General features: G+C 43.7%; 1 protein-coding gene across 14 annotated transcripts in view; it reads left to right on the top strand.

The window, feature by feature from the left end:
* SORBS2 (sorbin and SH3 domain containing 2) overlaps nt 1-12,853 on the top strand; it is a 97,601-nt gene that overhangs the window by 42,199 nt on the left and 42,549 nt on the right. For all 14 annotated transcript variants that reach the window (XM_060278762.1, XM_060278765.1, XM_060278764.1 and 11 more), the window contains 2 exons: nt 6,154-6,331; nt 7,465-7,579. In XM_060278762.1, coding sequence (XP_060134745.1) covers nt 6,154-6,331; nt 7,465-7,579 — 293 coding nt within the window. The remainder of the gene's footprint in view (nt 1-6,153; nt 6,332-7,464; nt 7,580-12,853) is intronic.

Below are 12,853 nucleotides of genomic sequence, written 5' to 3'. Positions count from 1 at the left end.
CCGCGCGCTTCCTCCTGAGCGGCATGCAATTGCTGCTGGGCCTGGGCTGTCAGGTTCAGTATAATAATAATAATAATAATAATAATAATAATAATAATAATAATTTATTTATACCCCGCCCATCTGGCCGGGTTCCCCCAGCCACTCTGGGCGGCTTCCAAAAAAACAGAAATTCTAAAATACAGAAATCCATCAAACATTAAAAGCTTCCCTAAACAGGGCTGCCTTGAGATGCCTTCTAAAGGTCTGGTAATTGTTCTCTTTGACCTCTAGTGGGAGGGCATTCCACAGGGTGGGTGCCACTACCGAGAAGGCCCTCTGCCTGGTTCCCTGTAACTTGGCTTCTCGTAATGAGGGAACCGCCAGAAGGCCCTCGGAGCTGGACCTCAGTGTCCAGGCAGAACGATGGGGGTGGAGACGCTCCTTCAGGTATACCGGACCGAGGCCGTTTAGGGCTTTAAAGGTCAACACCAACACTTTGAATTGTGCTCGGAAACGTACTGGGAGCCAATGTAGGTCTTTTAGGACCGGTGTTATGTGATCTCGGCGGCCGCTCCCAGTCACCAGTCTAGCTGCCGCATTCTGGATTAGTTGTAGTTTCCGGGTCACCTTCAAAGGTAGCCCCACGTAGAGCGCATTGCAGTAGTCCAAGCGAGAGATAACTAGAGCATGCACCACTCTGGAGAGACAGTCAGTGGGCAGGTAGGGACTCAGCCTGCGTACCAGATGGAGCTGATAAACAGCTGCCCTGGACACGGAGTTGACCTGTGCCTCCATGGACAGCTGTGAGTCTAAAATGACTCCCAGGCTGCGCACCTGGTCTTTCAGGGGCACAGTTACCCCATTCAGGACCAGAGAGTCCTCCACACCCGCCCGCCTCCTGTCCCCCACAAACAGTACTTCTGTCTTGTCAGGATTCAATCTCAATCTGTTAGCCGCCATCCATCCTCCAACCGCCTCCAAGCACTCACACAGGACCTTCACCGCCTTCACTGGTTCTGATTTAAAAGAGAGGTAGAGCTGGGTATCATCAGCATACTGATGGACACCCAGCCCAAACCCCCTGATGATCTCTCCCAGCGGCTGCATATAGATGTTAAAAAGCATGGGGGAGAGGACAGAACCCTGAGGCACCCCACAAGTGAGAGCCCAGGGGTCTGAACACTCATCCCCCACCACCACTTTCTGAACACGGCCCAGGAGGAAGGAGCGGAACCACTGCATGACAGTGCCCCCAGCTCCCAAGTCCTCTAGACGGTCCAGAAGGATGTTATGGTCGATGGTGTCAAAAGCCGCTGAGAGATCCAGCAGAACAAGGAAACAGCTCTTACCTTTGTCCCTAGCCCGCCGGAGATCATCGACCAGTGCGACCAAGGCAGTTTCAGTCCCATGATGAGGCCTGAATCCTGACTGGAAGGGATCCAAATGGTCCGCTTCTTCCAGGCGTGCCTGGAGTTGTTCCGCAACCACTCGCTCAATCACCTTGCCCAAGAATGGAAGATTTGAGACTGGGCGATAGTTGGCCATATTGGCCGGATCTAAAGATGGTTTTTTAAGAAGCGGTTTAATAACCGCCTCTTTCAGCGGGTCTGGGAAGGCTCCCTCATGGAGAGAAGCATTTACCAACCCGCGAAGCCCATCGCCCAGCCCTTCCTGGCTAGCTTTTATAAGCCAGGATGGGCAAGGATCAAGGAGACAGGTGGTTGGTTTCATTCGTCTAAGCAGCCTGTCCACATCCTCGGAGGTAACAGATTGAAATTGATCCCACAAAACTTGACTAGACAGGACTCTAGCACTCCCCCGCCCCGGCCCTGCTCCCACGGTGGAGTCTACCTCTTCCCGAATCTGAGCAACTTTATCTGCAAAAAACTTTGCAAAATCATTGCAGGAGATCATGTGGCCCGTACTGGGCCCGGATGGAGCAGGTGGTTCCGCTAAATTGCGAACCACCTGGAAGAGTCTCCTGCTGCTGTTTTCTGCAGATGCGATGGAGACGGTGAAGAAGGTCCTCTTCGCCGTCGCCATTGCCACTTGGTAGGCTCGAAGTTGAGCTCTAGCCCGTGTCCGGTCTGATTCAAAATGAGTTTTCCGCCACCGGCGCTCTAGCCGTCTCAACGACTGTTTCATTGCCCTCAGCGCCGGGGAAAACCACGGGGCTGTCCGGGCTCCATGCAATCTGAGAGGGCGCTTCGGAGCCAGACTGTCAATAGCGCTGGTTAACTCCGCATTCCAGCGGGCCACCAGGGAATCAGCTGAAAGGCCATCGACATGGGATAAAACATCCCCTACCACTCTTTGGAAGCCAATTGGATCCATTAAGTAGCGGGGGCGGACCATCCGAATCGGTCCCACCTCCCTGCAGAGGGGAAGGGTTGCGGAGAAGTCCAGTTGCACCAGAAAGTGATCTGACCAAGGCACTTCTTTTGTTTCGCTTTTACTTAATGTCAGATCACCAACATCCATAGAGGTAAACACCAAGTCCAAGGCATGTCCGCGGCTATGAGTTGGGCCAGACTTATTCAGGAACAGCCCCATGGTGGCCATGCTTTCCACGAAGTCCCGAGCGGCTCCTTGTAAGGTCGTGTCAGCATGGATGTTAAAATCCCCTAAGACAACCAAGCTAGGTGTCTCCAGGAGCACATCCGACACGACCTGAAGCAGCTCGGGCAGGGAATCCTTGGTGCAGCGGGGAGGTCGGTACACCAAAAGGAATCCTGTACTGCCTCTATTGCCCAACTTCCAGAACATGCACTCAGAGAACTGGGTCTTCCCAATAGGACGCCTGGTGCAAACTAATGACTTCCTAAAAATCACTGCAACCCCCCCTCCCCGCCCAGATGGCCTGGGTTGCTGTGCATAAGAGAAACCTGGTGGGCAAGCAGCGCCAAGAACGGGCCCATCGGCTTCCTCCAACCAGGTCTCTGTCACACATGCCAGGTCAAATCCTCCATCCACAATCAGGTCGTGAATGGCGGTGGTCTTATTCATCATCAACCTGGCATTGCACAGCAGCACCTTCAGGTCATGTGGGTATCCCTTGCCTATTCCAATATCCGTCCGGTCAGGACCAGACCTGGAGGCAGGGATAGTCCTCAGACAACGACTAAGTCTGCCTCCTCGGTAATGACATGGTCTGGTCTTAGCGTAACTCCTCCTCCTACCCGTGACCACTGAGATCGGTTGTTCCAGTGCACCCCCCCCCTGTGGAATCTGCCCCAGCTGTTTTGCTTGCTGGGACCCCCTCCCGGGCAGCCCTGACCCCTCCCCTTAAAAACAAAATAAAACCTCTGTAAAAAGCAGCAAAGAAGGCAACAAAAGAAGAACACAAAAAAGACAATAAAACAATAAAACCAAAAACAATAAAAATTACAAATACACTAAAATTTAACAGATTCCCACACCCAACTAAAATCCCTCCCACCTACCACCCCAAAGAAGATAAAAACATAAAAAATTCTTTAAAAAGCATTTGAAAAAGAACTCTGTGCTGTTTCAAGTTCCCCTGGGCAGCACCAGCAGCAGAGCAACGGCAGCAGTCCTTTATGAGGCCTTCCAGGCCCCGCCCTAGACCAGGTGGAAAGAGGTAGGGACAGGGAGGGCCTGTGGGCACTCACAGCAGGAAGAGTCCTGGGCAGCACCAGGAGTATCTCCTGCTTCGCCGCTTCAGCCTCCCGCCTCCAACGCTCAGCCTCTTGCGCGCTCATCGCGGCACTCCAAAGTAGCCCAAAAAAAGATTCGGAGGTTGCTGTCAGAGGGCCTGATGTGGCTACTCTAGAGTAACGACTCCAGCATGGTCTTTTTAGGCTTTTATTAAGTGCTGATTATTTACAGTGTTCAGAGCGGTTAATATACATCCTTAAGGTGAGGTGTCAGAACCTCCGAATGGCGATTGGCGCGTTTTCTTCCAGCACAGAAGCTTTGGGAGACCCAACCTCTTCCCCCTACGTTTGCGTCGCAATTCGGGAGTTGGGGGGATTGGCCTTCCCCCCGTGCGCCCAACTTCCTGTCCCACCTGGGGCATGGGCTCCGCAACCTTGCCTGAGCCTCGGACCCCACTTCCTGACTCTCCGCTGGAGGCAGAGCTCTCCCTACTCTCTCCAGCGCTTGGGGATGGGCTGGAACTTAAGATGGGAGGGACTTCCCTGTATCCCTTGTCCCTCACAGGGGATGATAAAGGTAGTAGCTGAATAGAATACTGCATTGTATGCATAAAACATGGGAGCAATCCAAAGTCATATATTTTTGTGTCTCATTAATTTTAATAGGAAAGAGTTAACACTGAAATAAATAAATTCTGCTCAGGGCTAAACTATATATTATGATAAAGGTGCAGGTGGGTAATTGTTATTTGGGCCAAAATAAAAAAATTCCTTCAGTAGCACCTTAAAGACCAACTAAGTTTTTATTTTGGTATGAGCTTTCATGTGCACGAAAGGAATTTTTTTTATTTTGTTTCGGCTCAGACCAACGCGGCTACCTACCTGTTCTTTGGGCAATTGTTATATGAAGAGGGGAGATTTAACCGCACACACACACACACACACACACACACACTGCCACATTTGGGACAAAAATTGCCTGCTTTCTGGCCATGTGGCTAGGAAGCATAGGAAAAACCCCGTGCACCTGTAATTAATTAAAATAAATCCAGAGCTGTATCTGCATGCTCTTCATTAAGTATAATATGTAGTTTAGCTCTCTGTTTCGTTTAATTTTCACTAGATCATCCCCTTTACCATGGGACAAAACAGGAAACCAAAACTCAAGCTTCCACACTGTGCATTCCATTAAAACTGTCAGCACGTTGCTTTTGCAACTGCAGGAAATTAAATTGAAATTGTCAATATAACAATAGAAAGTGACAGAACAGCGGTTGAAAGCTGCAAATTTCTGTTAAAATGTACACCAAGCCAAATAATTGTAAAAATATATCAGAGGTACTTATTGATTAGAAAAGCCCTTTAAAAATATGTTATACATATCTGCAAAAATATGCAAGATGGTAATGCACCATAGGAAAAAATGCATTTTTAAAAATGCAACTTCCAATTTAAGTTCAATCTTCACTTGCAAAAAAATTACATCTATGTGATCTGCTTGGGTGACTGTCCAGAACTAATGCTGATAAATATTATATTACTAACCAGAAAGGCATTGTTACAAAATTAACAAAGGCATACTTAAATTCAAGCATGTGTGTCTTTCTTTTTCCATTTTCTGCTAGCAAGCAACCACCAAGATAACAATGGCAGCCAGCAGTAAAGTATCCCAACTGTGGCTATGCCTCAAGGCATTTCCAGATTTTAGAGAAATCTGAACAAAACCCTTTATCCATGTATCAAGTCCGCCTAAGGCATGATAAACCCCTTGCTTTGGACTGCAGAAATAGGGGTGCTGCAGAAATAGGTGGTGTGCTGCATTTCATTTGATGGTTTACAAGTTGTGCAAGTCATTCTTACCATGAATCAATATGGGGCTTCTGGTACCAAAAAACACTTTTTTTGATTGAGCAATTGCCCAGAGGGACCCCTTTTCTTAACTTTTAGGAGTATGTTGTCTGCCTCAACTTGATCCAGTTGATAGAGTTCAGGGTTCTAGTAAAAATCAAAGTAGATCCCTCAAGCCTGAAGTCTGCCCACTCCAGTCAAGACCAGTTGTTGTAGGTTCCATTGAATTTAGTGGGATCTACTTCCAATAAATGTGTCTAGGGACTGGAATGTGTGTTGTTACATACCCTTCTTCTCAAAAATAGGTCGACAAGTATCCTCTGTGTTGGGTATATGATGTGGAATCCAAGGTGGTGGCGTACAAGTGGATGACTCTTTTGTTCTCATCCTGGGAGCCCTGGTCTTTGGAAATCTGTCCTTCTTGCTGCAGCCTTCCACACCACATGCTAGTCTGTTCTAGAGGATGCCCCAGTCTCTAAGAGCCAATGTTTAGGAGCACAGGTTGCTGCAGAGGAAAAGAAGAAGCAGGAAAATTCCATTCTGTAAACACTATTCCATTCATGGAAGTGAGGATATAAGCCAAGAAGAACTACCATTAAATTCACATTAGTTTTTTAAAACCCATAATTGAATGTGGCATATATGTATTATATCAAGTGATGTTAATAGTTATATTTTGGCTTTTTCTGTTTTGTCATTTTATTAGGTAACTTCAGCCCATCCTTTTCTGCTCAAGCACACCCTGCTGCAAGAACACAGACATACAGACCGCTGACAAAAAGTACTTCTGACAATGGCACGGAGGCCTTTAAGGTCTCGTCCCCTGTACCTCCACCACCCCCAGCACCACCAATTCGCCCACGGCAACGATCTGCACCAGAGAAGTAAGCCTTGCAGCCATTTTGTAGCATTCAATCTAGAAGCAGCAAAATCCTTGAGGCATAATGTGAGAGGCATTATTTCAGGCTCTTTTAATGTGTAAAGCACATAAGAAGTATTTTTATACTTGCTGCAAATGCTTTTACATGGAGTGTGCCTTCCTTCACCATAAATAACTTAACAATCTAAACTGCTCCACTCACACCACAAAGAGCTCATAACCCACCTACTCTCAGTAGCCAGAACCATCATAGCCAGACACTGGAGAGACCTGTTAGGAGTAAGCATGGACCAAGGGTATCAAATACTATGGGAAACAGCCTTATTGGAAAAACTAACCAATAAACTTAAACTCACATGGGGACAAATAAAAGAAGACACCTTCATCCTGGTATGGCTCCCCTTTATCACAACACAGCCCAATAAGACAACAACAAGAATCCCCCGACAGTATACGAATCAATCTGGCTAGCCTGATTCAAAAATACACACTCACACCACACAAAAACAATTCTCACTACAGCCAGCCAAAGACAACCAACCACACCCTACACCACACCCAACCTCTCTCTCCACCAAGGAAATACAAGTGAATAGTAAGAGAATCCATACAAGTAACGCTGACACAACCCCTCACACACACTAAGTAGAATAATGGAAGCATAATCACCCCACCCCACTCGCCATTCCCCCTCTCCCTTTTTTCTTATTCTTCCTAATTGTTTAAACCAAATCATAAACCAAGAATTTATACAATGACCACTAATAATGAAACATATGTTGTAGATATTTTTCCACATTTATTATGCTATTTTTGTGATACACAAACAACATGAGGAAACTTGGTATACTTGTTTGTATAACATTTTGTTTGTTTATAAAACCCGGTTTTTTAAAAAAATCTAAACTGCTGCATTGCCTCTTGTCTTTCAAGTACCATAATGTCACTAATTATGCTACTGCGAAGCATGGTTTTCCTTTCTATGAAATCTCTGCTTTTAGTGTCAGTTTTATTGTGATTTTACAAATGGCACATGGAGAAAGTAGGTTTGAAGTACCCACAAGACTTTTCCTATATATGAATAGAGGTTGGTGGGAAAGATAATTTAATTCAGTTGTCAATTTTATTTTATCTTAGAAATGAGTGGGAGCCTCCTGATAGAAAAGTAGACACACGCAAATTCCGTTCAGAACCAAGGAGTATTTTTGAATATGAGCCAGGGAAGTCTTCTATCCTCGAACACGAGAGACCGGTAAGTGAAGTCAGTTTGTATTTAAACATGACAAATAGTTTAATGAGTTAATTTCTAGTCATAAAAGCAGACATAGTTTTAACTGATATCATTAGATGCTTTGAAAAGAAATGAAAAGTACTGAACTATTTTTAAATAGATTTGTTGTGGTGGTTGAAGGGTTCACATTTTGTGGCTGAAATGTCACAATTTTTGTTTGCTTGCCACATTTGACTACTTTGGATTTTTTAAAATGTTGGACTCAATCTGAAAAATTTGCTTGTTTAACTTGTCACATAGGTAAGCAGTCTTATAAGCCACTAGTTCCAGAATGAATGTTTGTCATCTTTGTAGCAATTTTACCAGCACATGTATAACACAAGTTGTTACACATGGGGGGGGGAATCCTTGTTCCTAGAAAAATTAAATCCACAAATGTGTTTTCATTATTTATGCCTAATGATGTCTTCACAAATGATGGCTCAATGCACACTAACTTGTGGCTAAATGTCTCTGCTGCATTTTTTAAACTAGGGTTCATATAAAATTATTTAAAAGCATATTTAATAAGGCGGATACTTGAAGAATTACCACTAATGTTCCCAGTAACTCTATGGCATACTCTACTCATTGACTTTTATTGCATATGTGTAGTCTTGGGGGAAGTGTGCTTTGCTCAAACATACTAAAACAGAATACTGTCCTTGCAAAAGTAACATCTTTTATACCTTTAGTGGACACAAAGGCAATATCTTTCTTCATTACCCAGAAGGTGGTCTAGCTGAGCTGGCTGTAACCAGACCAGAGCTACAATTTATGTTGCCTAACTTGGATGCAGCAATTGTCTTTAAAAACTCAACATTTTTAGGGTTGATCTTTAGCATTCTAATATATCATTTTAGAAGTTGTAAATAATTTTATATTTCCACTGTTCAGGAATTAAAATACTGATTGATGTAGGTACCCAATGCTGAGTTTTACTTTCTTATGACATGTTACTTTGTGGCCATTGCTTTTGAAGCTGAATTTTACCATAGCAAATATATACGGTATATAAATTGCACTGAATGGTTATGTCTTCATATTTCCCTGTCTTATCGGTTAAACCAGTTAGGGGGTTGTTTCCAGTTTTTATTTCTCAAGTATGATTAATAATGAAGGTTTCAGTGGGAATGTGGATTATTTGTCGCAAGTGCAATAACTTGTATCAGCATATAATGCATGGAATTTTATATACATGCGGGATAAGTGTAACTTGATATTTGGGAAGAATTAAAGTTAACATTGGCCAATTCCGACCAGCCAGTGTTCACAATAATAGTGTGCCATAAAAAGGTAAAGGTAAAGGGACCCCTGACCATTAGGTCCAGTCGTGACCGACTCTGGGGTTGCGCACTCATCTCGCATTATTGGCCGAGGGAGCCAGCGTATATCTTCCAGGTCATGTGGCCAGCATGACAAAGCCGCATCTGGCAAACCAGAGCAGCACATGGAAACGCCGTTTACCTTCCCGCTGTAGCGGTTCCTATTTATCTACTTGCATTTTGACGTGCTTTCGAACTGCTAGGTTGGCAGGAGCTGGGACCGAGCAACGGGAGCTCACCCCGTCACAGGGATTCGAACCGCCGACCTTCTGATCAGCAAGCCCTAGGCTCAGCGGTTTAACCACAGCGCCACCTGGGTCCCAGTGTGCCATACATTGTTATTTTTAAAAAGTGATGAATTAACAGTAATCATCACATCTATGGAAACTTCTGAAGGCCAAGCATAAAAACCTGAGCCTATATTGATTTAAGAAAGTGTCTGTGCTTTGCCTCCCATCAAGGACAGGCACACTGTGCAATCTGAAGAAAGTTGGGGTGAAATTATGTTATGAAATACAAGGTCGCTGCTGAAAATTACCATACTTCTGCTCTCTGCAGTAACATGGAGAAATCAGTCAATTTCCAGTCTGTGTCAGTATTACAGTGTTGCATGTGCTCATTCATAGTTCCATTACTGCATTAATCCCTGCACCCCAAAGAAGTTTCTGCTGGTAACGGCAGAGCTCCCCCACTAGCGGAGCTGAGTGGAGGGAGCCTTCTGCCCTATCCAAATCCTCTCTAGCACAGATTAGGGGTTTGGATTCCTCTCCTCTGCACCACTTCAGAAACATTTATAATTAAAACACTCTCAAATGACTATCCTCGTCTGGTATTCAACTGCAATAGAAATATAATGGAGCAAAAAACCCACCCAATACAAATAACTCTGCATATTGAAATGTTTCACAAATGCACCCTTGTTTAGTACAGTGGAACCTTGGCTCCCAAACGACTTGGGAGTCGAACATTCCGGCTCTGGAACGAACAAAAACCAGAAGTAATTGTTCAGTTTTTGAACGTTTCTTTGGAAGCCAAATGCCCAGCACTGCTTCCACGGCTTCTAATTGGCTGCAGGAAGCAGCTGCAGCCAATCAGAAGCTGTGCCTTGGTCCCCAAACTGTTTTGGGAATCAAACAGACTCCCAGAACAGATTAAGTTTGGGAACCAAGGTTCCACTGTAATGCCTAGCAAATCCTAAATGAATTCGCTTTATTTTTTACTTCAGATTACCCCCTTGAAATAAAGCTTTAGGTCTGTGAGATTCATCATTGATGTAATCTAAATATAACCATCTTAAATAAATGCAACTGTTTGTTGGTTCAGTGACAAGGAAAGTTGTGCCTTCCCATATCCAAAGCCCACCCACCACAGGCTTTCTTTTTGTTTCCTTCCTCCCAAAGTAGGTGGAGGGTTAGGGATTTAGGATCTGCTAGGCATTGCTAGACAGAGGCGTGTTAATTTCTTCATCCCAAATGCCTGTGTGGTTTGGGATTATACGGAGCCATTGCTGAAAGGGTTTCAACCCTGTGGGTAACTGAATGTAGCTGAACTGAGTGCTAAAATCCCTTTCATTTTACTGATGGCATATACGTCCTGATTGAAAACATTTCCCTGCCCCTCTCAGAGGGATATGGAAATGGGGGTGAGGGGCAGAGGATCGCAGTTCAGAACTTGACCCAGGGCTCCATTTTTTTGTGGCAGATCACACTTCTACTACTGTGGAGCTCCCCCCCCCCCTTAGCCCTGCCTTAGGAGATTCTTTCCATCTCCCCAAACCCTGCTTGCGCTTGTAGCTGGCACTGATTGCCGAGTACTCCAAGCATTTTCATGTTGTGACAAATTGAGTAAGTTTGTTGCTAAATGTTCAAAGGGAGCTGCAAAATGCTAAATGTTTCAAAGAACTTTGGAGGTCTGGATCTTAAATGGTAGCTGTGGTGTTCTGACAATCGTTTCCTTTTGAACAGACTCTAAATCAATTAGCACAGAGCTAAGTTGTTAATGTAACATTAATTTTGAAGTCTTCACTGTACAACTGATGTTAATTATAAAACAGTTCATTTGCATAAAGTAATAGGCAATGCTTTTTTGTGTCAGAGCTGCAAAATTTGTGGACAAAAGAAATGCAATCTACAGAGTGCACTATAATTGGGACTTTGCCTTTTTATAGCATGTTCATGAAGTGGGAAATTAATTCCCATTACCTGGGGCTGTAACGCGAATTGAAATCCAATATGAATGGAGAGAATGGGCATTCAGACTATTTTCTGGCCCAGAAAGCAAAAGCATGTGGTTTTGCACTTTAGGGATATCACTCGTGGATGCATCATGAATTTACCCACATTGTTTTCACAACTGGATTATAGAATCATAGAGTTAAAGGCTCCAGATTTGCTTCCTTGGTGTATGGTTGGCACCTTCTTCTCTAGAAAGCCTCCTGTGCTTTTAACTGCTTATGACAGGAAGACATTTAGCAAGTGCAACTTCTAGCATAGCAGAAATTTTGTGTGTTAAAATTCTTTTGGTCACACAACTGTTAAAGTTGCACGAATCTTGCTAGAAAAGAATATGGTAGCATACCCTACATTTTGATGGTAACAATAATAAGTAGGTACTAATAATGTTGACCAGAGGAAAAATGCAATTGTTCTTAGCTATGGTAAGTAACAACAAGCCAACTTCAAGCAACCATAGTCAAATTTAAGCATGTTTAGGATTCAGACAACATGCTAACTGTGGTTAAGTGGGGGAGGGAAGAGGAGGAGAGGAGCACAAGCCAAACACATGGCCCCTATGGGCATATGTTATAAAGGTTTTGCTTCAAGGGCCTAGTATTGAATGCTAGGTATTTGAAAACCACATAACTGCCCATGATGCCAATATAACATTAGCAGCCCTGGATACTTAAATGCGTCACAGACTTGTTTTTTCAATTGCTGAGTTCCTCTGAAAAGATAACAAAAGCTGAAAAGAAAGGCACAAAACACAGGATCAAAAGGGGAGGAGACTTCAAAAGCATACAGAAAATAATGTGGTGCTCAGTGCTCAGAAAGGGACCAAAACTGCATTTTGTAGTATCTCAAAAAGCAGGGGAAGGCATGGTGTGGAATAGTTTTGAAATCAGGGTTGACCCTGAGGAAGAATAGTTATACTCAAAATGTGTTGAGTAATAAATTATTTTCTGCACAGCTTTTGAGAGCTCCTACCTTATCATTCCCCTAGCAAGCTAAACCCCAATTGCTCCGCTTTCCAAGAGCTCTGCTGCTTTCCTCTGTTTATGGAGGAAAATGTAAAGAAGTTAGCAGTCAAAGCCAGGAGGTACACAGTATTCCTTGTGCTCATATGTTTTTACTCTTCAGAATGTATATTATTTTTAGCAGTAGCTTTAGAAATATGTACTTAGAAATAATACCAAAAAATATGTACTTGATCCTAAAAGACCCTTTATATCAAACAGGTGTGCTATTTTAAACATCTCAAAACAGAAGTTGGAAGTTCTACATTTTAGTATGACATGACATGGCATTGCCATGTGTCAAAATCTCTGGGTATTTATTTTGCAAAATTTATACACTGCCTGTTTGTAAAAACAACAATGACCTCAAAGCAGTTTACCAAAAGATAAAATCAAGATAAAATCAATAAAAATACAATACTTTAAAACATATAAAAAGTTGAAATATCCAAACAGAATGAAAACTCACACCAACATACTTAAAGCCTCTGTGTAAGCTTGCCTAAATAAGAATGTTTTTACCAGGGCCGGGCATCATAGGTGTGAAGATGCTTATCCTTCATCTTGAGTTAGAGGTTCTTAAGCCAAATCAGAGTTTGACTATTATAGAAAGCCCCTCCCCTCCAAAACAAATAAACCCTGCAGCCATCCGTGCTGGGGTTGTGGCACAGGAAGAAGAGGCAACACCACCTGCCTTCC

This window comes from Zootoca vivipara, chromosome 9, assembly GCF_963506605.1.
Source record: "Zootoca vivipara chromosome 9, rZooViv1.1, whole genome shotgun sequence".
NCBI lineage: Eukaryota > Metazoa > Chordata > Lepidosauria > Squamata > Lacertidae > Zootoca > Zootoca vivipara.
This window is presented reverse-complemented; position numbering and strand designations above follow the sequence as displayed.